General features: G+C 39.5%; 1 protein-coding gene across 6 annotated transcripts in view; it reads right to left on the minus strand.

The window, feature by feature from the left end:
- Positions 1–26,543, minus strand: part of CWF19L2 (CWF19 like cell cycle control factor 2) — a 200,743-nt gene that overhangs the window by 68,283 nt on the left and 105,917 nt on the right. For all 6 annotated transcript variants that reach the window (XM_032360568.1, XM_032360569.1, XM_032360566.1 and 3 more), the window contains 2 exons: positions 13,542–13,754; positions 9,849–9,965 (listed from right to left, as the gene is read on the minus strand). In XM_032360568.1, coding sequence (XP_032216459.1) covers positions 9,849–9,965; positions 13,542–13,754 — 330 coding nt within the window. The remainder of the gene's footprint in view (positions 1–9,848; positions 9,966–13,541; positions 13,755–26,543) is intronic.

The following is a 26,543-nucleotide window of genomic DNA, read 5'->3' on the forward strand; positions in this document are numbered from 1 at the left end:
AGTGTTGCAATTCTTATTTTGCCGCATTACAAGAATTCAGGTAAATATAAATACAAAATTTTGAAATGAAAATTATTTTACTTAAAAATATCAAAGCTGGGGAGGAGTCAAGATGGCGGAGAAGTAGCAGGCTGAGACTGCTTCAGCTAGCCGGAGATCAGCTAGATAGCTTATCTAAAGATTGCAAACACCTGAAAATCCATCGGCAGATCGAAGAGAAGAGGAACAGCAATTCTGGAAACAGAAAAACAACCACTTTCTGAAAGGTAGGACCGGCGGAGAAGTGAACCGAAAGCGACGGGAAGATAGACCCCGGGGGGAGGGGCCGGCTCCCGGCAAGCGGCGGAGCAACTGCACACAAAATCAGGACTTTTAAAAGTCTGTTCCGCTGAGGGACATCGCTCCAGAGGCTAAACCGGGGCGAAGCCCACGCGGGTTCAGCGTGGCCTCAGGTCCCGCAGGGTCACAGAAGGATCAGGGGTGTCTGAGTGTCGCAGACCTTGCGGGTATTGGAACGGGAAAGCCGGCTACAGAGACAGAGCCGACAGTAAGCTCACAGCTCGGTGTTACCTTGAACTGGTCGCAGGCTCGGAGAGCTCGGAGCGCGGCCGGAGGTCAGGCAGACGGGAGTAACTGGGCGCTGTTTTCTGAGGGCGCACTGAGGAGTGCAGCCCTGGGCTCTCGGCTCCTCCGGGCCGGAGACCAGGAGGCCGCCATTTGTATTCCCGTCCTCCGGAACTCTACGGAAAGCGCTCAGGGAACAAAAGCTCCTGAAAGCAAACCCGAGCAGATTATTCACCCCGGCCCCGGGTAAGGGCGGTGTAATTCCGCCTGGGGCAAAGACACTTGAGAATCACTACAACAGGCCCCTCCCCCAGAAGATCAACAAGAAATCCAGCCGAGACCAAGTTCACCTACCAAGGAGTGCGGTTTCAATACCAAGGAGAGCAGCAGAATTCCAGAGGAGGAGAAAGCCAAGCACGGAACTCATGGCTTTTTCCCTGTGATTTTTTTTTAGTCTTGCAGTTAATTTAATTTTTTTCTTTTTCATTTTTTGTTTTTTTTTTTTTTTCCTCGCCTTCGGGTAAAATTTTTTTTTTTTTTAACTGTTACCTTTTTCTTTTTTAACGATTTTTTACTAGTTTATCTAATATATATATTTTTTCTTTTTTACATTTTTCTTAGGTGTTTTCCTTTTTTTTTTTTATTCTTTTCTTTTCTTTTTTCTTTCTTTTTTTTTTTTTTCTTTTTTTTTTTTTTCTCTCTTCCTTTTTGAACCTCTTTTTATCCCCTTTCTCACCCCTCACGATTTTGGATCTCTTCTAATTTGGTTAAAGCATTTTTTCCTGGGGTTGTTGCCACCCTTTTAGTATTTTACTTGCCCCTTCATATACTCTTATCTGGACAAAATGACAAGACGGAAAAATTCAACACAAAAAAAAGAACAAGAGGCAGTACCGAAGGCTAGGGACCTAATCAATACAGACATTGGTAATATGTCAGATCTAGAGTTCAGAATGACAATTCTCAAGGTTCTAGCCGGGCTCGAAAAAGGCATGGAAGATATTAGAGAAACCCTCTCGAGAGATATAAAAGCCCTTTCTGGAGAAATAAAAGAACTAAAATCTAACCAAGTTGAAATAAAAAAAGCTATTAATGAAGTGCAATCAAAAATGGAGGCTCTCACTGCTAGGATAAATGAGGCAGAAGAAAGAATTAGTGATATAGAAGACCAAATGACAGAGAATAAAGAAGCTGAGCAAAAGAGGGACAAACAGCTACTGGACCACGAGGGGAGAATTCGAGAGATAAGTGACACCATAAGACAAAACAACATTAGAATAATTGGGATTCCAGAAGAAGAAGAAAGAGAGAGGGGAGCAGAAGGTATACTGGAGAGAATTATTGGGGAGAATTTCCCCAATATGGCAAAGGGAACGAGCATCAAAATTCAGGAGGTTCAGAGAACGCCCCTCAAAATCAATAGGAATAGGCCCACACCCCGTCACCTAATAGTAAAATTTACAAGTCTCAGTGACAAAGAGAAAATCCTGAAAGCAGCCCGGGAAAAGAAGTCTGTAACATACAATGGTAAAAATATTAGATTGGCAGCTGACTTATCCACAGAGACCTGGCAGGCCAGAAAGAGCTGGCATGATATTTTCAGAGCACTAAACGAGAAAAACATGCAGCCAAGAATACTATATCCAGCTAGGCTATCATTGAAAATAGAAGGAGAGATTAAAAGCTTCCAGGACAAACAAAAACTGAAAGAATTTGCAAATACCAAACCAGCTCTACAGGAAATCTTGAAAGGGGTCCTCTAAGCAAAGAGAGAGCCTACAAGTGGTAGATCAGAAAGGAACAGAGACCATATACAGTAACAGTCAACTTACAGGCAATACAATGGCACTAAATTCATATCTCTCAATAGTTACCCTGAATGTTAATGGGCTAAATGCCCCTGTCAAAAGACACAAGGTATCAGAATGGATAAAAAAACAAAACCCATCTATATGTTGCCTCCAAGAAACTCATTTTAAGCCCGAAGACACCTCCAGATTTAAAGTGAGGGGGTGGAAAAGAATTTACCATGCTAATGGACATCAGAAGAAAGCAGGAGTGGCAATCCTTATATCAGATCAATTAGATTTTAAGCCAAAGACTATAATAAGAGATGAGGAAGGACACTATATCATACTCAAAGGGTCTGTCCAACAAGAAGATTTAACAATTTTAAATATCTATGCCCCCAACGTGGGAGCAGCCAACTATATAAACCAATTAATAACAAAATCAAAGAAACACATCAACAATAATACAATAATAGTAGGGGACTTTAACACTCCCCTCACTGAAATGGACAGATCATCCAAGCAAAAGATCAGCAAGGAAATAAAGGCCTTAAACGACACACGGGACCAGATGGACATCACAGATATATTCAGAATATTTCATCCCAAAGCAACAGAATACACATTCTTCTCTAGTGCACATGGAACATTCTCCAGAATAGATCACATCCTCGGTCCTAAATCAGGACTCAACCGGTATCAAAAGATTGGGATCATTCCCTGCATATTTTCAGACCACAATGCTCTAAAGCTAGAACTCAACCACAAAAGGAAGTTTGGAAAGAACCCAAATACATGGAGACTAAACAGCATCCTTCTAAAGAATGAATGGGTCAACTGGGAAATTAAAGAAGAATTGAAAAAAATCATGGAAACAAATGATAATGAAAATACAACGGTTCAAAATCTGTGGGACACAACAAAGGCAGTCCTGAGAGGAAAATATATAGCGGTACAAGCCTTTCTCAAGAAACAAGAAAGGTCTCAGGTACACAACCTAACCCTGCACCTAAAGGAGCTGGAGAAAGAACAAGAAAGAAACCCTAAGCCCAGCAGGAGAAGAGAAATCATAAAGATCAGAGCAGAAATCAATGAAATAGAAACCAAAAAAACAATAGAACAAATCAACGAAACTAGGAGCTGGTTCTTTGAACGAATTAATAAAATTGATAAACCCCTGGCCCGACTTATCAAAAAGAAAAGAGAAAGGACCCAAATAAATGAAATCATGAATGAAAGAGGAGAGATCACAACTAACACCAAAGAAATACAAACTATTATAAGAACATACTATGAGCAACTCTACGCCAATAAATTTGACAATCTGGAAGAAATGGATGCATTCCTAGAAACATATAAACTACCACAACTGAACCAGGAAGAAATAGAAAGCCTGAACAGACCCATAACCAGTAAGGAGATTGAAACAGTCATTAAAAATCTCCAAACAAACAAAAGCCCAGGGCCAGACGGCTTCCCGGGGGAATTCTACCAAACATTTAAAGAAGAACTAATTCCTATTCTCCTGAAACTGTTCCAAAAAATAGAAATGGAAGGAAAACTTCCAAACTCATTTTATGAGGCCAGCATCACCTTGATCCTAAAACCAGACAAGGATCCCACCAAAAAAGAGAGCTATAGACCAATATCCTTGATGAACACAGATGCGAAAATACTCAACAAAATACTAGCCAATAGGATTCAACAGTACATTAAAAAGATTATTCACCACGACCAAGTGGGATTTATTCCAGGGCTGCAAGGTTGGTTCAACATCCGCAAATCAGTCAATGTGATACAACACATCAATAAAAGAAAGAACAAGAACCATATGATACTCTCAATAGATGCTGAAAAAGCATTTGACAAAGTACAGCATCCCTTCCTGATCAAAACTCTTCAAAGTGTAGGGATAGAGGGCACATACCTCAATATCATCAAAGCCATCTATGAAAAACCCACCGCAAATATCATTCTCAATGGAGAAAAACTGAAAGCTTTTCCGCTAAGGTCAGGAACACGGCAGGGATGTCCATTATCACCACTGCTATTCAACATAGTACTAGAGGTCCTAGGCTCAGCAATCAGACAACAAAAGGAAATTAAAGGCATCCAAATCGGCAAAGAAGAAGTCAAATTATCACTCTTCGCAGATGATATGATACTATATGTGGAAAACCCAAAAGACTCCACTCCAAAACTGCTAGAACTTATACAGGAATTCAGTAAAGTGTCAGGATATAAAATCAATGCACAGAAATCAGTTGCATTTCTCTACACCAACAGCAAGACAGAAGAAAGAGAAATTAAGGAGTCCATCCCATTTACAATTGCATCCAAAACCATAAGATACCTAGGAATAAACCTAACCAAAGAGACACAGAATCTATACTCAGAAAACTATAAAGTACTCATGAAAGAAATTGAGGAAGACACAAAGAAATGGAAAAATGTTCCATGCTCCTGGATTGGAAGAATAAATATTGTGAAAATGTCTATGCTACCTAAAGCAATCTACACATTTAATGCAATTCCTATCAAAGTACCATCCATCTTTTTCAAAGAAATGGAACAAATAATGCTAAAATTTATATGGAACCAGAAAAGACCTCGAATAGCCAAAGGGATATTGAAAAAGAAAGCCAACGTTGGTGGCATCACAATTCCGGACTTCAAGCTCTATTACAAAGCTGTCGTCATCAAGACAGCATGGTACTGGCACAAAAACAGACACATAGATCAATGGAACAGAATAGAGAGCCCAGAAATAGACCCTCAACTCTATGGTCAACTAATCTTCGACAAAGCAGGAAAGAATGTCCAATGGAAAAAAGACAGCCTCTTCAATAAATGGTGCTGGGAAAATTGGACAGCCACATGCAGAAAAATGAAATTGGACCATTTCCTTACACCACACACAAAAATAGACTCAAAATGGATGAAGGACCTCAATGTGCGAAAGGAATCCATCAAAATCCTTGAGGAGAACACAGGCAGCAACCTCTTTGACCTCAACCGCAGCAACATCTTCCTAGGAACAACGCAAAAGGCAAGGGAAGCAAGGGCAAAAATGAACTATTGGGATTTCATCAAGATCAAAAGCTTTTTCACAGCAAAGGAAACAGTTAACAAAATCAAAAGACAACTGACAGAATGGGAGAAGATATTTGCAAATGACATATCAGATAAAGGACTAGTGTCCAGAATCTATAAAGAACTTAGCAAACTCAACACCCAAAGAACAAATAATCCAATCAAGAAATGGGCAGAGGACATGAACAGACATTTCTGCAAAGAAGACATCCAGATGGCCAACAGACACATGAAAAAGTGCTCCATATCACTCGGCATCAGGGAAATACAAATCAAAACCACAATGAGATATCACCTCACACCAGTCAGAATGGCTAAAATAAACAAGTCAGGAAATGACAGATGCTGGCGAGGATGCGGAGAAAGGGGAACCCTCCTACACTGTTGGTGGGAATGCAAGCTGGTGCAGCCACTCTGGAAAACAGCATGGAGGTTCCTCAAAATGTTGAGAATAGAACTGCCCTATGACCCAGCAATTGCACTATTGGGTATTTACCCTAAGGATACAAACGTAGTGATCCAAAGGGGCACATGCACCCGAATGTTTATAGCAGCAATGTCCACAATAGCCAAACTATGGAAAGAACCTAGATGTCCATCAACAGATGAATGGATCAAGAAGATGTGGTATATATACACAATGGAATACTATGCAGCCATCAAAAGAAATGAAATCTTGCCATTTGCGACAACATGGATGGAACTAGAGCGTATCATGCTTAGCGAAATAAGTCAAGCAGAGAAAGACAACTATCATATGATCTCCTTGATATGAGGAAGTGGTGATGCAACATGGGGGCTTAAGTGGGTAGGAGAAGAATAAATGAAACAAGATGGGATTGGGAGGGAGACAAACCATAAGTGACTTTTAATCTCACAAAACAAACTGAGGGTTGCTGGGGGGAGGGGGTTTGGGAGAAGGGGGTGAGATTATGGACATTGGGGAGGGTATGTGCTTTGGTGAGTGCTGTGAAGTGTGTAAACCTGGTGATTCACAGACCTGTACCCCTGGGGATAGAGTATTATGCCTCCATCAGAAAGGATGAATACCCAACTTTTGTAGCAACATGGACGGGACTGGAAGAGATTATGCTGAGTAAAATAAGTCAAGCAGAGAGAGTCAATTATCATATGGTTTCACTTATTTGTGGAGCATAACAAATAGCATGGAGGACATGGGGACTTAGAGTGGAGAAGGGAGTTGGGGGAAATTGGAAGGGGAGGTGAACCATGAGAGACTATGGACTCTGAAAAACAATCTGAGGGTTTTGAAGGGACGGGGGGTGGGAGGTTGGGGTACCAGGTGGTGGGTATTATAGAGGGCACGGATTGCATGGAGCACGGGGTGTGGTGCAAAAATAATGAATACTGTTATGCTGGAAATAAAAAAATAATAATAAAATAATTTTAAAAAATTGAAAAAAAAAAAATCAAAGCTATTTAGAATTGATCATGTAATATTAATACTATAATTTATTCAAGTTTTCTAAATAGAACATGTCTAAAGATAAAGTTATCCCAAGATAAATATTATGAGGCAGCATACAACATATATATTTAACTCTATAACCTTCACAGAGCAACCACTCAAAATGACATTGAAGTAATTTTTAAAACAGTCCAAACTTACCAGAACAGAAAGAATTAGAGAAGAATCATCAAAACTCAGATGACCCCAAAATATCTGACCTAAACACTGGAAAGCTGGTTCACCCTGGGTGGCGTGTGGTGCGTGGCTGGTTAGCAGGGAGAGGACAGAGAAGGAGGCCACGCTGCACTGCAGAAGCCTCGGAAGGCTCAGGAATTGGCAGCACCACGTAGCTGCAGAAGTAGACTGAAAGTGTAGCAAAAAGCAAATGGCATGGATGAAAGTCTTTGGAAAAAAGCGATTAATACGCCACTATGTTTCTGGACACTGGCAGAACACTACAAGGTTATTCTTTGGAGAAGGTATACGATAAGGTTGCTGGGCTGGGAAAAACCAACACAGCTGGGAGTTTACAGTCTGAAAACAGGGGCATTACAGGAGATGTTACTTAGGGTTCAAATTCTACCACCCCAGCCTTCTTCCCCAACTCAGCTGCCAGAACTCTAGCAGGCTGTTTGGGCTGCCCTTGCTAAGAGCCAGAAAGAGTGATCTCTGGGAAGTCTGATCGCCCCATGAAGACACCTAACGGTCTAGTACTGGAGGTTTCCCAGTGAAATGGCCCCATCACACCTTTACACAGTGAGGCCCACTGTACATAGTGATCTCGCCACCACACCGCTCTTCTGAGGGACTTAAAAAATGGGCCTACGGTGTCTGACTGTAACATAGGCTCAAACATACCTGTCAGATGGGTGAGAATAACTTTAAAGGGGACCTAGGTTTCACTATACATATTTAATGAAACTAAAAAATTGGCTCTTATTCAGTCAGAAACTGTGATTATTCCCACATGCTGTGCTGAAACTTATCTTTGCATTTTTTTTATTAAATAAGATCTAAAGTTAAATTTAAATGCTACTAGAGGATGGGGCTAAAAATCACCTAAAAGGAGTTGTTCCTTCATTTGTAAACCTTATTTTTTCCTAAGTCAAGTAATTTTTGTTATATATTCTCTAGAAGGCTGGAATAACCATAGGATATTTAACAGACTTAATTAATCTTAAAATTTTTTAAAGATATTTAATTTTTAAGTAATCTCTCACTCAGTGTGGGGCTTGAACTCAAAACCCCAAGATTGAGAGTCACAAACTCCATTGACAGAAGCCAGTCAGTTGCCCCAATTTGAATTTTTATAGATATTCTTATACATATTTGAAAATAAGAACAAAGAAACTACATTTCTCTAAATAAGCTCGAATCAGATACTTTATTTGCTCACTATCTTATACTAATAACTGGTAAGAATTTCTTCTTTTATCACAAGAAAAGAACCATAACACTGTTATTTGTATTAAAGAACTTGGCTTTTACTCCCTCATTCAATTTTCCATAAAGCATATGGCTCACAAAATCCACTAAATTATAATGTCACCTGTATAAGAATACACCATACCTTTGGGCAGAATTAATGATTTTATGCATGCATTTCTCATAACACCTGGATTATCTTGTATTTCTGTACTCAATAACTACTGAACTGAATAAAATTATTCTTTACCCACCTCAATGTTTTCCATCAAGTAGCTTAATTTCTTACAGAAATATAAAACACACAGACCAGATTCCTGTATTATTTAAAATCTTTTTGGCACTGTATTTTGCTCTAAGTTAAATCAGTTTAGCATGTATAAATTTTTAAAAGACATTCCAGAAAAGTCTCAAAATAATCCTGAAAACCAAATTTGCATACTTTCTACTTTAAATTATTTACTGCATTGGCATCCATCACTAGAAAAAAAATTTTTTTCACATCAGATATATTTGTCCACATTCTCGCCCACACTTGGCCACAGACGCATTAAAACAGTCTGCCCTTCACCTTTCACAGCATAAACTTAAAAGGAGTAGGAGACTGAATTTCATAATAGGCAGTCAAAATATCTCCTCTTTCAACACTGTCAGCATGACACAAAGACAAAGTATGCAGTCTCTTCTGAAGTCTTACAATTTTCACAGTTTCTAACTAAGGGTCCCTCTAACCCCTGTTCAACTGTTAACTATTAGAAAAACAAGAGTTTTCTTTCTTTTCTTTTTTGGTCATTATGAGGTCTTGAAATAACTCAGGAGCAATTTCACCCATGTTGTGCCTTTCAGTTTCTTACAGAATCAGACACACACACACACACACACACACACACACACACAATCCTTGAATTCAAAAGCTGGGCCAGGTTATAAAGGGAAAAGTGTAGCAATAAAGGCTGATAGCAAAAATCACAGAAGCAGAGGCCAATTCCATTATAGGAAAATATGGCCAATGCTGGATATGAATCTCTGACTTCCAAAATTTATTTTTATTATTTGAAAACATCTTTCCTTATGGCTATAATCTATCAGCTCACTGTGCTAAGAATCATCATCTCATGTTCCACGAAAGCATGGATTAGAAATCTTACCTTGATATTTTTAAGTAAAAATACTAATTCGTCACAGTTTACTTAGTATGCAGAAACTTTCAGTTGTATCCCTGAAACTAATATGTTATACATCAATGATATCTCAAAAAAAAAAAAAAAAACTTTTAGAAAAGCTTTCAAAACACAGAGTACATAAGGGAAATAAAATTAAAAGGTAGTGAGTGGTGAAAGCACCATGGCCCACAGGTATACATAACTAGGGAAATGTGTACTAGTGTGTAAAAGTTCAGAAAGGAAAATCACTGGACAAAGGTCTAGAAAACCCACTGGAATTTACAATAGCAGTCTGTAAAGATTGCTCAGGAGCATTCCTAGGATAAGCGTGATCAGGCTGACCTGAATTTCCTCCCAGATGTCTTCATCCAGTAAGGTAGCTGCTCTGTGATGCTGCAGAGGGACGATGAGGCAGTGGCCCTCGGTGAGAGACCGGAAGCTGGGCAAACACAAATACACCTATGGGGAAAACATGGCGAAGTGAAACGTTACCGTACAGACTTTCTGTTGTGACAAATGAGCCCTGGGAAACACGGCTAACGTTTCATAAGGCCTACTTGTTTACAAGCAATGTATTTTCTTTCAATATTTTTAAAAATAGAGGACATTTTCCTAAAACTTTTAAAGGCCAGGAAGATAGATTTTAACAAATGGAAATTTACAGCACAAGTCTCAATTTTAACTGTTATACGGATATCAGAGTTTACCCAAGGGCAAAATGAATGACACTTTATCCTTGATGTGAGAAAGCTTTTTGCTTTCTTGAAACAACACAGTTTTGGGCAAGAATGAAAAAATACGTGGGGTGGTGATGACAGAGAAGTCTAACTGGCTCCTATTAACCAGGCAATCCTTCTCTCACTGCTGAGCAAAGAGAATGAATTCAACTAAGACAGAAAGGAAATGTGCTCCGAAGGGCTTCACTGCTCTGTTAAGTTCTATCTACTTAAATACATGTATTACCTACAAACTGGTGCTGTTTTTTCACTACACACAAACTGTCTTTAACAAAACAGAAAGGGCAGTTAGTATGTATGCAGTGAGCAGTGCTCATGAGGAACATAAATAATATTCTGCAAAAGGGGTTGGTCTTACTTTCTATCATTTTTTGCTTGGTTTTGGCGAGAAATATTTTATATGGCAGACAATATTATTTAACAAAATAATGCAAAGCTGAGGACAAAGTAGGAGTAGATACAGAAATTTATCTAAATTGATAGTAAAACCATAACCACATTCAAAATTAAAGCCAACATCAGTACTGATTCATTAACTGTAACAAATTTACAACTAGTAAACTGCTTACTGCTGTCCGGTGTTAACAAGAGAGGAAACTGAACATGGTGTATATGGAACTCTACTTTCTTCTTAATTTTTCTGTGAATCTAAAACTGTTTTAAAAAACAAATCCTACTTAAAAAAAATCAGTGTTAAGGTGGATAGATGACTTTTATTTTTAAAAAAGGAGAGAAGGGAGGACAGCTGACGATCAAAAGTTATTTCTAACTCGGTGACTCTAGTGAGAACAAATACCGCTTCACTAACATATTTGTACTGAGACATTAATTTTAAATATTAGACATTCAGGGTGAGGGAGAATCACTGAATTGCTCTGAAATACTATTTATTGTTTCAACTTAATGGCAAAGTAATTCCTTAGAAACTCAAAATCATATATGATTAACTTGGGTAATAACTAAAGAAATAACTTGCTATTGTTTATTCGGATAAATTAAATGAACTGTTAGTCACATATTGTAGGACATAGAAGAAATTCCTTCTAATCGGTATTTCAAATATTTCTAGATTAAAATATTCTAAGACAGGGGTGCCTGGGTGGCTCAGTAGGTTAAAGCCTCTGCTTTCGGCTCAGGTCATGATCTCAGGGTCCTGGGATCGAATCCCACATCAGGCTCTCTGCTCAGCAGGGAGGTTGCTTCCCTTCCTCTCTCTCTGCCTGCCTCTCTGCCTACTTGTGATCTCTGTCTGTCAAATAAATAAATAAAATCTTTAAAAAATAATAAAATAAAATAAAATATTTGAAGACAAAAGGCTAAATGTTGATGGTAATTTCTAGAGCAAAGATAGCACAAATAAAGCACAGGTAGAGAAAGGAGAGGCTCCAGTGGTTTTTTAAATGAAACCAAAGGGCAAAGATGAGCCCACAAGGAGACAAACAGATCAGCCAACTCTTGGGACATTCAGGCAGAGAAGAATTTAATACCATTAGAAAAAAACAGCTTGGAAAGGTGGATTACCTGACCACAGAAGAGGACCACCAAGGAGCACGGGAAAAAGCAGGTCATAAGAAACAGAAAATGTCTGTTCACTGGCCAGTTTCATGGGTGGACTGAGAAATGCCTACTTTCCCTACACAGGAAGCCCAGGACAGGTCCGTACACTTAGCACCTGCGGGGGACCCGCATGCAGCCTGTCCCCAGCACTGGGGACTAACGAACCCCCTGGAAAAACTCCAAACTTCTCCCCAAGCACAGAAGAAAACACTGAAGGGTTACTTTATGTTTGATCTGTTTCTATGCCTATAAAAGGTGGGGATCAGACTGAAGAGGAATGAAATATTCATAATGTTGTAATTACAAAAGTTTTACTGTTTATGTAAAGGTCTGGAAAATAATTCAAACAAATACAAGTAACTGGTTACGGTAGGGTTTTTTTAATTGAATAAATTTTAAATGGGATTTTTACTTTTACCTTTCTGATAAAGTCTGAAAGGAAAGAAAGAATTAGAAGAAGGGTAAGGAAATAAAGAAATGAAAATACAAACTGATAAGTTGACAGTCTTATACAAATATTAAACACTAGCGTTGGAATGGAAAAGCCAACACCAGTTCTTTGGATTCATAAGGTGTATCTCATGTACGTGAGAAACAAATTAATACATAAACACGCGTACGGACAGGGCCCAAGCTCTCAGTTCCTGAACCAGCTCTCATTCACTCAGCTTCCTCTCCCTCTCCATTCCAGCTACACTGGCCTCCCTGCTCCGTGAATGCCAAGCACATTCTGTCCTCAGGGCTCTTCACTCACTGATCCCCCTTCCTAAAACAAGGGTCATTCCCAGCTTCATGGTGCTTGCTCCTTCTGTCTTTCAGAGCTTTACTAAAACACCTCCTCAAATAGGCCTTCTAGACCACTGTCTCAAAAAATCCTATCATTATAAAAAAAATAAAAAAATAAAAAAAATAAAAAAATCCTATCATTTTATCCATTTACCCACTTTATTTGCTCTAGGACAACACGTCCTTTAATGAGGACAAGGATTACTTTATTTTCTGCCCTATTTTACTACAACACGAGCTCCACAAGTACATGGGAGTAGACACTCACCCAGCAACTAATGACCATATCACATACACAGTAATGACTTACTTATAAGAATTAAGTCACCAAATATTTATTGAAATACGTGACTACAAACATATTCTTGACATACAACGGGATATATGTCTGGTGAACAATGGGATACATGCTTAGTGTACATGACTAAGACTTACCTTTGTCCTCATGGAACTTACAGACTATTAGGAGAGGGACTCGATAAGCAAGTAAAATACAGTGAACATTTTACAATTATGAGATATTCTATAAAGAAACAAATAGGTTCTATAAGCAAGTAAGGGAAGGAGCAGAAACCACTTTAGAATGAGTATTTCTGAAGTGATTTTAATACTAAGAATCAAGTGCTGACCGTGACAATAAGGTCACACAGCTGGTAAATGCCGAGCTGGAAGCTGAGTCCAGGCCGGCGGGCTCCCGAGTGCAGAGCCTCAGGCATGACCCAACACTGCCTCTCTCAAGGGCAGAATCACACAGAATGTGAGCTTCCTGTCACCTAAATATTCATACTTGCTCTAAGGAAGATTCTAAGAATCATGGGAAGTTAGAGAAGAAAAGTATACGAAACACAGAAGAAGAGAAGCAGAGAGACTGGAATCCTGTGAGAGTCTCAAGAAAGGCCAATCTGCGCAAGGCACTCCATTGCTTCCTCGGGGCAATAAATGTTCTACTTCTTACCTTAACACCTATGGCCACAATAAGGTGCTTGGGAAACTCAGAGCTGTCAAAACAATACAGACATTTTTCCATTTGTGCAGCAAGATGCTGGTGCTCGGCAATTGCTTTCCTCCTCTGGTTCTCTTCCTCTTCACCAGAATGTTCTCTCTCAGCTGCTTTGGAGACAAACATGTCATCTAGAGTGTAATAGTCTCCATCTGTTTTTCCCATAAACTGAAAAACCAAAATAACAGTAGTGAGGAAAAGGCAGTGGTTAACATTTTATTGTACTGCTGCTGAAGTCCTATCTGTGAGTTCTAGGGTAAAACTTTTAAATTAAAAAGAAGAAGAAGAAAAACATGATTAAAAATTTTAGCTTGATTTTCAAGGTCAAACAATAGTCATCAACAACATCATCATCACAGGTCAAGTTTACCAAGTATCTACCATGTACAATTTGACGCAATGTGATTGCTTTTTTACTCCCGTGAGAATGAGACCATTATTGTTTCCATTTACTAGATGAGGAAACTGAACTACGGAGAGGTTAAGAACGACTTTCATTTTAAAAATCAGCATATGCTCTGTAAAGAACATAAACATTTTCAACTCTATCTCCAGGTGGCTTCTCCACACCTCCACAAACATCAGCTATAGGCAGGGTGATGCTCTTAAAACACAAATTTTATTGACTTATTTTGTTTATATCCTCAGAGAGCTCTCCCTTGTGAATAGGAGCAAGTTCAGACTCGGGTTTGGCTACTGAATTATAGACAGACAAGCATGATGGTTAAAAGCTGGGTCTCTCTAGTCAGAATGAACATAGCAAAGTTCTGGCTCATCTCTGTCTTAGCCCTGGGCAAGTTATTTAATCTTTGTGCTCCCTGCACGCTTTGCTTCCTCATTTCACACCGGTTATAACAATATTATCTACCTAGTAGGTTATCTTGCTGAATCCTCACAACACATGCCTGACACACAGGAAGAACTCCATTATTATTACTAGTATTGGTAACTCTATTAGTAACTAGAGCCACCATTACAATTACAATCTGCTTCATAGTCTGGCACTCATGACCTTTCTGGTCACATATGATCACATCCCTAACTTTATGCTCTGATCATCATCCTATTTTCAGTCCCCTAAAACACTAACACCTTCAGGCTTCATACACACTGCTCTCTGACCAATTCTGCCCCAACTGTGCCATTCTACTCCCACTGCTTTTTCAATCTGAGGCTTCAATTTAGTTGTTGCCCCAAAAAAGAACCTTCCTGGATCTCCCAAGACCACTGGTACGGCACTACCATTAGTTTCACTATGACCACACTATATCATAACTGCTCATGAACTGTGTTTCCTTCTACTAGACTAAGTTCTAAGTACTTAGTACTTAGACCAAAAGAGAACTCTCTTCTCTTTTTTATCATCAAATATGAAGCAAAAGCAAGATGCTTAGATTTTACCAAACATTTAAAAAGATTTGGAAAGCACTAGAATCGCTGTATTTATGTCAGAGAAAGCAGAATTGAATGTAAAGAATATTATGGATATAAAAGGTCATTTCACAATGATAAAAGGGTCATACCATCAAGTGGACGTAACAATACTGAAATTTATTCACCTAATTACTGAGTTTAAAAATATATGAAGCAAAAACTTGATAGAACTGCAGAAGAAATACACAAATCCACAAATGCAGTCAGAGATTTAAATACCCCTCTCTCAATAATTAATAGAACCAGGCAGGAGAAAATCAATAGGCATATTGAAGACCTGAGCAAACTATGAACCAATTTAACCTGACACTGACATTAAGTCCAATATCAGCAGAATACACATTCTTCTCAAGTGCAGAGAGAATATTTACCAAGAGATGAATCTGTGGTCGTAACACAAGTCCTAAGAAATTTAAAAGGAGTCGGATGACATAAAGTATGTACAATGAATACAATGGAATTAAATTAGAAACCCCAGCAGAAATACATTTGGAAAACTGCCAAGTATTTGGAAATTAAATAGCTCAGTTCCAAACAACCCATGTATCCACCAAATAAATAAGTAAGAAAATCAGAAACTATTTTGAAGTACAATAAAATACAGGTGAATTTGTGGGATGTTGCTGAAGTGGTCCTTAGAGGGACAGTTACAGCACCAAACACCTATATCAGAAAACAGGAAAGGCCTCAAATCACTAATATCAACATCCACCTTAAGAAAGTTAAAAAAAAAAAAAAAAGAAGAAGAAGAAGAAGAAGAATAGAAAATAAAATAGAATGTAAACAGAATACTTCTAAAATGTCATTACTGATAGAACCAAGTAAAAATTAGAAACTAGGTTACTAATTATTAGCAGTAAGGGGTCTTTCCAAGCACTTTAGCTTCCTTGTCTTTACTAGAACTTATTTTTTATCTTCTTCTATTTCTCTGTACTGATCCTTGCATGCATCTCTCTATTCTTTCAGGTTGTTTATTTATGTGAACTGCCCTGGTTTACAATTATTTTAACTTCAGGCTTTTCTTTCAATTACAACATAATACATTTTGAAAATTCTCAGAACTAGTTACTAATTATTTTCATAGAGTACCAAATATGTGCTAGGTACTAAAAGAAACCTTAAGTACTCCCCCTCATCCAAACATCCCTACAACATAGGAACTGTCATCCTCACATGTAAGATTTAAAAAATGAGTCTTAAGAGACACTAAAAACTTCATCAAGATCACGCAGCTATTAAGTGATAGAAGCAGGAATCCAACAAGTTATCTGGCTGTAAAAATGAAGAGTGTATGACATACTAGAAGCCTCTCACTTAAGAAATCCATCTTTAAAAGACAGAAAGGGTGTATTTTAAATATGGTGTAGAAGCAGCACAGAGAATGAGAAGAAACCTTAACTTTCACCTAGAATAAAGATCCCCAACTGAGTGAAGGTACTCAGCAGAGACAACACAGGCACCTGGTAGGTCCTTCTCTTGGCTGAAGTGTATTAGCAGGAGCAGAATACATACTTCTACATGCACCCATGCCACATGACGTACTGTTATAAAACAATGTTATTAAAAACCAGCTCACGAGTGATCAGGGTATATATTCAATTCAAATCAAACCCTTTGTATAGGGAAGACAGTGCTTCTTAAATCTATGCTCCATGGATGTTGCCAAACTTCTCTGATGCATATTTTTGAATAGAGAGTACAGTCTCGTCTCTTAAATCTGCAAAATTCTTCAACACAATACAAAATTGATTCTTTTCTACAACTACAATCCCCTCCTCCTATGACCTCTAATTATCTGAATTTTTCCCATTATCTTCTATTTGGGCTTTGATCCAAAATGCTTTTAATTTATTAATCATGTACACATCTTCTGTAAGCCTCACACCACCACCTTCTTGTATCTGACAACAAAAAAATTTTTTAATGGGCAGAATGCTAACAGAAAGTGAAGAACTAAGTATACAAAGTGGAAAAGTAAAACATTTGCTGGCAGAAAGGAGATGAAGAAAGAAAAGAGAAGTATGAAACTAAGACTCTTCTTCATTTAGATGGAGTCCTAGAGAAAGCTGATGGGATGGTACAAGCTCGAGTTCACACATTGCATTTCAAAACTCCAAGAATTTATTTTTTGAACAAATCAGAAAAATGTGGTAATGACATTAAAAAACATCAAAGAAAAAAAGGAAGATATCAAAAGTGATCTCCAGATTCAACAAAAAGCCTTTCAAAATCCCAGTAATGTTTTCTGTAGAAATAGAAAAATCCATCTTAAAATTCCTATGGGATAGACCTCAAGGGTCTACAAACCGACAAAATAATCCTGAAAATGAACAAAGGCAGAGGTCGCACGCTTCCTGATTTTAAAACTTACTGCAAAGCCACAGTAACCAAAACAGTGTAACAGACCAATGGAACAGAAGACAGAGGGGCGCCTGGGTGGCTCAGTCGGTTAAGTGTCTGCATTTGGCTCAGGTCATGATCCCAGGGTCCTGGGATCGGTCCCACATTGGGCCAGGGAGCCCGCTTCTCCCTCTCCCTCTGCTGGCCCACTTCCCCTGCTTGTGCTCTATCTTAAACAAATAAAATCTTAATTTTTTTTTTAAAGGAATAGACGAGAGAGCTTAGAAATAAGCCCTCCCATATATTCTCAACAAGACCACTGACAGGAGAAATGACGTCCCTTAAACAAATGGTGCTGGAAAAACTGGATATTCACATACCCCTCCAAAAAAATGAAAGAAAAAAAAAAAAAAGAAAGTTGGACCCTTAATTTATAGCCTATATAAAAATTAACTCAAAACAGGTCACAGACCTATTTTAAGAACAGTTTTAAGAACTAAAACTCTAAAGCTCTTGGAAGAAATCATAGAGGAAAAGGTTCCTGACATTAAATTTGGTAATGACTTCTTGATTCAGACAACAAAAGCACAGGTAACAAAGAAAGAATAGATAAGCTGGAATTCATCAAACTTATAAAAACTTTGGTGCACCAAGGGACACTGTCAACAGAGTGAAAAGGCAGCCAAGAGAACAGGAGGAAATCCTTGCAAATCACATATTCAAAATATCTAAAGAACTCCTATAACTCAATAATAGCACAAAAAACCGGAAAAACAAAAACCAAGCAACTTTATCCAAAACGAGGCAAAGGTTCTGAGCAGACATTTCCCCAGGGAAGGTACACAAATGGCCAGTCAGCACAGGGAAATGCAAATCAAAACTACAACGATGTTACTGCTTGGGGCTCACAAGATGACTGGAGTTCAAGAGTCAGATACTAACAAGTGTTGACAAGGATGCGGAGAAATCAGAAACTTCATACACTGTTGGTGGGAATGTGAGATGGGACAGTTTCTTTGGAAAACAGTCTGGTGGTTCCTCAGATGAATGTAAACTAATAAATAAACAATTACACATATGGATTACCATGTGACCAGATAATTCCACCTCCAGGTATATACCAAAGAGAAATGAAAACATATGTCTAACAAAAACTTGACATAAATCTCGAGAGCAGCATTATTCATAACAGGCAAAAGAGGGACACAATCCGAATGCCCATCGACTGATGAATGCATCGACAACGTGTAAAATCTGTCCAAGAGAGAGGCAGGAGGCAACGAATCAGAAACGAAAATGCTGACACCTGCTAAAACAGGAACCAGAAAAACATCACGCTACGTGGAAGACACAGTCACAGAAAATCAGGATCCTACACATGAAATACCGAGATCCGGGAAATCTGCAGAGATAGAAAACAGATCTGGGCCTGTTCGGGGTGGGGACGGAAGGGGGCTGCAAGGTTAGCAGGTGATAACTAAAGGTTAGAGGGTTCCTTTGTGAGGTGACAGAAATGCTCTAAGATCGACTGTGGCGATGGTTGCCCACGTCTGTAAATCTGCTAAAAACCACTGGACTGTACGCTGTTAATGGGTGAATTGTATACCACATGAATCCTATCTCAAGAAAGCTGTTAAATAAAAAATTAATGTTACCCAAAGAAGGTCTGGCCCTTGCCTTCTGCCCCTAGATCTTGGAATGTCCTGCCTGGTAAGAGTGGCTTTGTTGACCTGGGGCCCAGGGTCATGCCAGAGAATCTCCGCTAACGATGTGACTTGTGCACGCCTGGGCCATGCAGCATCGGCTCCGCCACAGGAATGACTGGAAACTGAGGCCATCCTCACAGGCCATAACCCATGTCTACAGGACTAAACCCCAACAAAAACCCTGCTGCTGAGGCTCAGGGGAGCGTCGCTCATTGGCAATGCCCTGAGCGTCTTCACAAATCACTGCAGGAAGATGTCAGTGGGGCCGCCACTCACTGGGAAAGGACAAGTGGAAGCTTCACACCTGGTACTTCCTAGACTCAGCACCGTGTGCCTCTTCCCTTGGCTGACTTTGCATCTGTATTCCTTCACTGTAATAAGCCTTAACTGTGGATATGGTGGCTTTTGGTGAATTCTGTTACCCAGGCCACCGAAGGGTTGCCCTGGGGACCCTGGAACGTGTACTACTGTCAAAAGTGCGGGTAGTCTTGGGGAGTCCCACACTGGGGAGACATCATAACAGATGCAACATACAAACCCTGGTCAGATTTTAGATTAAAAAAAAAAAAAACCTAGATAATTTTAAGTATAGATTATATATTAACATTTTTAAAGTAAACAGATGGTTCTGCACAGTACACAGACCCCAGCCAAAAGTGCACAGTTGCGGGACCTGGGCCCCACCCTGGGATGGCCCAGAAGGACGGTGCTGGAAGGAAATCCCCTCAGTAAGAAGAATGCTGAGCAGTGCATCTGGCTGTTCTTTTCACCAGGTCTACTGGCTACAGCAGCTACAGGTGTAAACTGCTTCATGAACGATGGCTAATGGTTTGCCTGGAAGGTTGGGGACCTGGACAGAACACAATCAGAGAACAGCAGCCAGGAGGTCTGGGGAAGAAGTATGTGGACAAGTCTCTCCAAACTGATACAGAGCACAAAGACATGTGTGGCGCTGGCAAAAACATGTCTACCACCAGCCCTTCCACCTCTGTCCAAATGAGGTTATGAACAGGGTGGTCCGGAGGGGACAGAAAGTATGTGGGGGCTCAGCAACACGATCACCTGGCTGTAGCCACTGCTGAAGACCCAACTGCCCACAACAAAGAGCACACTGAGCCCCTGACCGGCCCCACTCCTTATGAGGAGCAGCCGGCTCTGCAGCCAGGCTGGGCACAGAGGCTGCTTCCGTCACGGAAGGGGAAGCACCATGTTCTCACAGAAGTGGACGCCTGCTCTGGACATGGATGGATCACCTTTCTTGCATGCAATACTTCCAGAACTACCATCTCTGGACATAGATCATCAAGGTATCACACGCATTTCTCTGCCCGAGGAAGTAATTTCATAGCAAATACAACGTGGCCCTGGGTCCACGCCCACTGAATGCACAGGTCCAAGCCCACTGCACTCATGAGGCAACAATGAGCACCAGGCAATGGTCTCGCCCCATTTAATTCATCATGTTCCCCGTCATCCCACGGCAGCTAGCTGACCAGAACAGTACACTGCCTTTTTGAAGACTTCATGAGAAATGCAGTCTGGCACCTGCTGGGGCTTGAGCCATGTCTTCCAGAATGAACCGTGTGCTCTAAATCAACAACAAAACTGTAATGCTATCTCTCCCCATTGCCAGGATTCCCAGGTCTAGGAATCTAGGGGAAAACAGGAGTGACCCATCTCATTATTACTGTGATTGATACACTAGCAAAACTTAGGCTTCCCATCCCGTGACTTTAGGCCCTACTGGTGTACAGGTATTAGTTCAAAAGGGAGGAATCCTTCTGCCAAAGGACACAACAATGACTCACCGCCCTTGAAACAGAGACCGCCACCTGGCTGCTCTGGCTCCCCAGTCCACTGCACCAAAGGCAAAGAAGGGCTCCCTGCACTGGCTGTAGTGACCAATTCTGCCTAAGGGCAGGCTGGGTGGGTACTGCAGCACGGAAGCAGGGGCCGTGCACCTGGACCTTTTGGGCCACCTCTCAGGGGTCTCACAGCCTAGCATTACAGTCAAATTAAGGCAGGACCACGAATAAATAACAGTTTGGGTCCACCCTGCCAGGCGAGGAACCATGAGCAGCAAGGGTGCTGCTGTGGGAATAAGGACTATGGAGCAGGTGGCACAGAAAAGCAGCGATGAACGCTAGCTAAAACCACATAACCAGTTTCCTAAGAATTAAAATACCTCTTCAGTACTTTGATACAGATAGTATGTGAAAATACATTAAAGTAGCAACCAGAATTTCTTCTTCTCTTTCCCTCTCTCATCTCTTTACCATCCACCATAAACGTTACAAGTAGGTATATTCTCTGTGGGAAAGGGTTAGCAGGTTTTGGTTGGAACTGGGACAGTTGTACCATGCCAGACAGAAGCATGACTCCTTTGTTATTTTCTTTATTTGGAGATTAAATACAGTTTGACACATGCTAAGGTAAAAAGACACGGGTTGTGGTTACTGTCAACGTGACTACTCTGACAGACATTTGCCAGACTTCCCTTTTCTGCATGTTTCTGTTTAGGGTGGGCGAAGGGAGAGATGGTTACAGGAGACGCGGCAAACAGACCTGAAGTAGCTGCCATTTTAGAACCTACCATGTCCACTACCCTGCTCGGTCACCTTCCACACCGCAGAGCAGTGGGCTCTGCAACTGCTCCCCCACGCCCTCCACCCTCTTTAAGCTTCTCGGAGCTCGGGGTCAGATGTGCGTGTTTATTAGCTCCACACTACAGGGCCACAGGCAACAAGAACGGACACGTGTGACCCATCCATCCTCGGGAGCCCAGCTCAAGCTCGGTTCCACCTGTTCTTGCTCCCCCTCTCTTGACATTCCTTTTCCCTTCCCAAGTGCCTGCCTCAGACTTAAAGACGCAAACACACAGCCTTAAAAAGACGGCTTCCCTAGCTCCCACAATTGCGTAAGTGCAAATCCCTGTAAGAAGCCTGTGTCTGTGTCTTCCATTAGTTCTGTTTCTCTGACTGAAAAGTGACTGATACATATTTAACCTTCTATAAATAGCAATAACAAGCTGCTTTTGTTCAAAGGCTCTGCTTGTACATTTTCTCAAGAATGTTCCAAGAATAATATTACTTTTTGAATATCACTAACCACTGTGCAAAAACAGTATATGAAATTCATATATAATATGATGGTTGAAAGTTAATGTCATAATAAAATAAAACTGCTCCTTTTCTGCTCTAGTCGACTACCTCTAGGGACCAAATCCAATAGTATTATTTTGGTATAGTCCAATCTGAATGTAATCAACCATCTTCCTTCCTTGGTTCTATCCCCTGGCTTCCATGTTATAGAAAAGTCATTAAATTTTGCAACTGGTTCCACTATGAACTCATAGGTTGAAGTGGCTCAACAACACAATTTTTAAAACCAATTTTTAAAACGTGACTATTTCAGAAGATCACCATCAAGCCTTGAACACACCATCAATTTTCCTCTCACTCTCAGCAGATGAACTCAGAAATCAGACAAGGACTTGCTCATCTTCCTATCACCAAACCTACAAACCCTGGAAGCAAATGCCTGGCTCGTAATTCTTCCCTCCTGCTGCACTGGGAGGGCACATGTGCTTCCATGTAAACCAGCCCTGCTGTCTATACACTGGACCCCAACCCCATTTCTTATACTCCAGATACAGTGGGCTCCAAAGTATGCTTAAATATGGCACTTGTGACTTCTTCCTCTTCGCTCTCGTCATTTATCTTTTTCTTTCCCTTGCCAACCACTCTTCCAAATCGGAATAGAAGTGTTTGAGCATGCCAAAGCTTCTTCTATTTTAAACATTCCTTTGGAACACCTATCACCTTCCATCAGTGTCAAAGCTAAACCTCCTGAATGAACTGTCAAGGGAAAAAAAGAAAGAAATCAGGATTTTATTAGAGAGTGATTGATGGTTGATAATAATGTGAGCGATGTCATATTATGACTGATGTTTAGAATACAACGATTAATATAAACTGGTAGAATAAGTTTTTCTGAACAGCTTAATTTCCACTCAGTTAAGGGCTTTCCATTTAAGTATAAAAACATTTCTTATTGCAGTTATTTTGAAAGGAAATTTCCCAAAGAGTATTTTAAACTTTCCTGCCTTTAAAACACAATATATAGAACTTAATTTAATCTCTTCTTGATAATACAGGATAATTATTGGGACAGTTAGTATAATGTATCATAATTCACAAATGACCCTCTAGAGGGCTGCTTGCTTCCAGGCTAGCTACATCAACCACGACGTCCATGCTTTTTTAGTTATTTCTCTCCATTTTTCCACCTCATTCTTTGGTCTCTAGATTAAGCTAGCTGTCAGTTCTCATTGCTATAAGCATTTCTTCTTACGGTAGTCTGTTTCCTCACTTCTAATTCTCTACTTTTATTATAATTCTGGTCTAAAATTGGATAACCAAGTACATTAGAATTATATATAATATAAAAGTGGGACTTCAGAGACACCTTCTCCAGATAATCAATAAATGTTGTTAAATCTAGAGTAAAAATAAAAAAGCTAGCCTACAATCTAGAAACATCTGATTAGCAGCATCAAGAGAAGAGACACAAAATGCCTTTCAAAACCATGACAAAATACAGAAAAAAAGATTCATATGCTTGTCTCATATTCTCTGGTAAATGACATCCAGACTAGAAAAAAGTTTCTGAATCCTGTTTCTTCTACTACCAATTACCATTCATACATTGCATTATTAGGAATCTAAAATAGTCACAATAATTTGTTACAAGAAGGAAATAAGGGTAACAATTCTCTGCATTTTCAACATTAAGGTCATTTAAAACCAAAATACTAACAAGAAATTATTTTTCAAAGTGAAACTAAAGCCAATTGGTAAAGACAAAAAATAACAAATGACACGTTAAGTAAAACAACACAGGGATGCCCAGGTGGCTCAGGCGGTTAAGCATCCGACTTCAGCTCAGGTCATGATCTCAGGGTCCTGGGAATGGGGATCAGAAGGGAGTCGGCTTGGGATTTTTCCCTCTGCCCCTCCCCTCCCCCCTGCTCCTGCTCTCTCTTTCACAAATAAATAAATAAAATATTTTCTTAAAAAAAGACAACTGAATGTGATTTTGGCCTTCACCTCATACATTCACTCATCCTATGTGTAGTGCCACATTACCTACCTCTGTCACAATTAAAACACTTATAGTTCATAAAGAACCAATATTATTATCACCTAGTTCACCTTAAAGAACACTAACCTTCAAGTCTTAACTTCATGAAATGACTAAAAGTATACTCGTGTTTTGGTTATTCATGTAAAGGTCATGTACATACACAACAAAGTCAACACTCTTTTGATGCACTGCCTACTGATAACAGAATCAAGTTTCTGTTTCAGTTGAGAGAAAAATCTCAAATGAATACAGCAACTCAGCCGACAAACTCTATTTCCAAAAACTGCTCTCCTGTTGAAACATGTACCACGGCAACACTAGAAGTCAGCAGCTAAACAGATAGGCAGAATGGATCAGAATTTATCTAACAAAGCCTCTTAAAATAGAAAAAAAGAACAAGACTAGAAAAACCAGTGGAATTCCATTAAAACCACATTAAAATCTTGTGAAGTAAAACAACAAATCATTCACTCCCAGATTATTTAAGCCCTTATCTTGATTTCTTATTTGTTGTTTTTGTTCCTTAATTCTGAAAATTAAAAGCTAACTTATTAGAGATTAAAGCTTTTGTGGGACAAAAATGAGTCAGTCTTTCATAAGTGATTGTGTTCTTGGAGGAAGAAAATAAACATACATGCAAATTATCACGCCCTAAGGAAAGAGAAAAAAATCACTCATGCTGTTAAGAAAACCTCATCTTAAACACTGAAAGTTAAAGGAGCTATTTCTAATGCCATAAGAAGCATTAGAGATTTGACCTATCAATAACCAAAATCCGGACAGTTTTTAATTCCACATTCTCTTACTACCTAATAAAAATAAACTTTAATGTTAGCTTTTTTCATTAAAATATTTCCATGTCTAAAATATCAGGGGATATTTTAATTAATCCTGCCATCCTTCTTTTGCTATATAGATAATTTAAACTACTAAGAAACACAGAAAATTTGCTTTGTTTTATTTTAGTCTGTAAATCACCTTTAAGAAAACTATTTAACAAGGTTTGTTCCTTTTTTTTTTTTTTTTAGCAATATCCACAGTCATAATTTTAAGTTTACTTTTCCAGTGTTTCCACCTAAAAATTCTATTAGGTTATGCATATTATGCCAGGAGGTATAAACATCCTGATCCCTCCCTCAAAGTCTTTGTCAGAAGAGAACAATGGTAGGAAATACAGACAGAACTCAAAATTCTCCTCCAATATGGCATAGGCTTATGTGTAATTCTAGGTATTTGATATTCAAATTAAGGCATGGAATACAGACACATTTATTCTTTTAGAAGATGCCATTAAAACTTTGCTAATTTTATTCAGCCAATTTAATAGTTAATACAGGCTCATCATACTATCTTTTAAGCATTTGAGCTTCCCAAAATATCATCTCTATTTTTGAAATTTAAAAACATATATATTTAATTCTTGATCCTATGCACTACAAATTAGCCACTCGTTTCAGGAAATCAGCCCCAGCATTCGACTATCATTGTGACCACAGCTCTTCTCTGATAAAACCTAAACCACAATTTCTCTGTGGCTTGGTTTTGGGCCCACTATGAAATTTTCTCAAATGTGGTCTCTACCAGAACAGAGTAGAAAAGTTTGATGATAAAAAAGGACAGCAATGATAAGAGACGAAAGACTGTGCTTGTTTTTAAAATAATACTGTTGCAAAATCAAAACAACAGGAATTAATGAGAACAGAAAATAAATGAATTTTCTATGCAATTTAGGATAGTTGCGAAAAAGAGATTTTTGCACTTAATTTCAAGTCTTAAGTATGCAATTCTAGACAGTAAATATTTAGCAGATCCTATCATTGTGTACCAAAAATTGTAACAGTTAAGGCACGAAAGCCAGCAAAAGCAAACACGATCCCAATAACATGGAATAATACGGGAAAGACAGACAATAACTAAAGGAATGTTCACTAGAAGATCAAGTTCAAGTTGTGACGGCAATCTGAGCACCCGAGAGGGGCTGACACAATCACAGCAGTGAAATAGCCTTCCCTGAAAGAGCAGTGAGATAAGTGCGCACGGGAAGAGTCAAGTGGAAGGGGGAAAGAAAGCGACGCGGGGCAACGGCAGTGCGGGCCAAGGGCGGCGGCCGGGGGAAGCTCTGTCCACTGGAGGCCCCGGATGGATGTGAGCATGGGCCGGACCCGCGGAAGCGCAGTGAGAGCACGAGACCCGAGATGCGGCAGGAGAGGCAAAGACTGGACCATTCCAGGTGTGGTGAGACCCCGTGAAGGAATCTAACAGCGACCAAAACCCATCTGAAATGTTCCCACATCAAAGCCAAAAGATCAGACACACACTTTGAGAAAAAAAA

The sequence above is a fragment of the Mustela erminea genome, chromosome 9 (genome assembly GCF_009829155.1).
Source record: "Mustela erminea isolate mMusErm1 chromosome 9, mMusErm1.Pri, whole genome shotgun sequence".
Classification (NCBI taxonomy): Eukaryota; Metazoa; Chordata; class Mammalia; order Carnivora; family Mustelidae; genus Mustela; species Mustela erminea.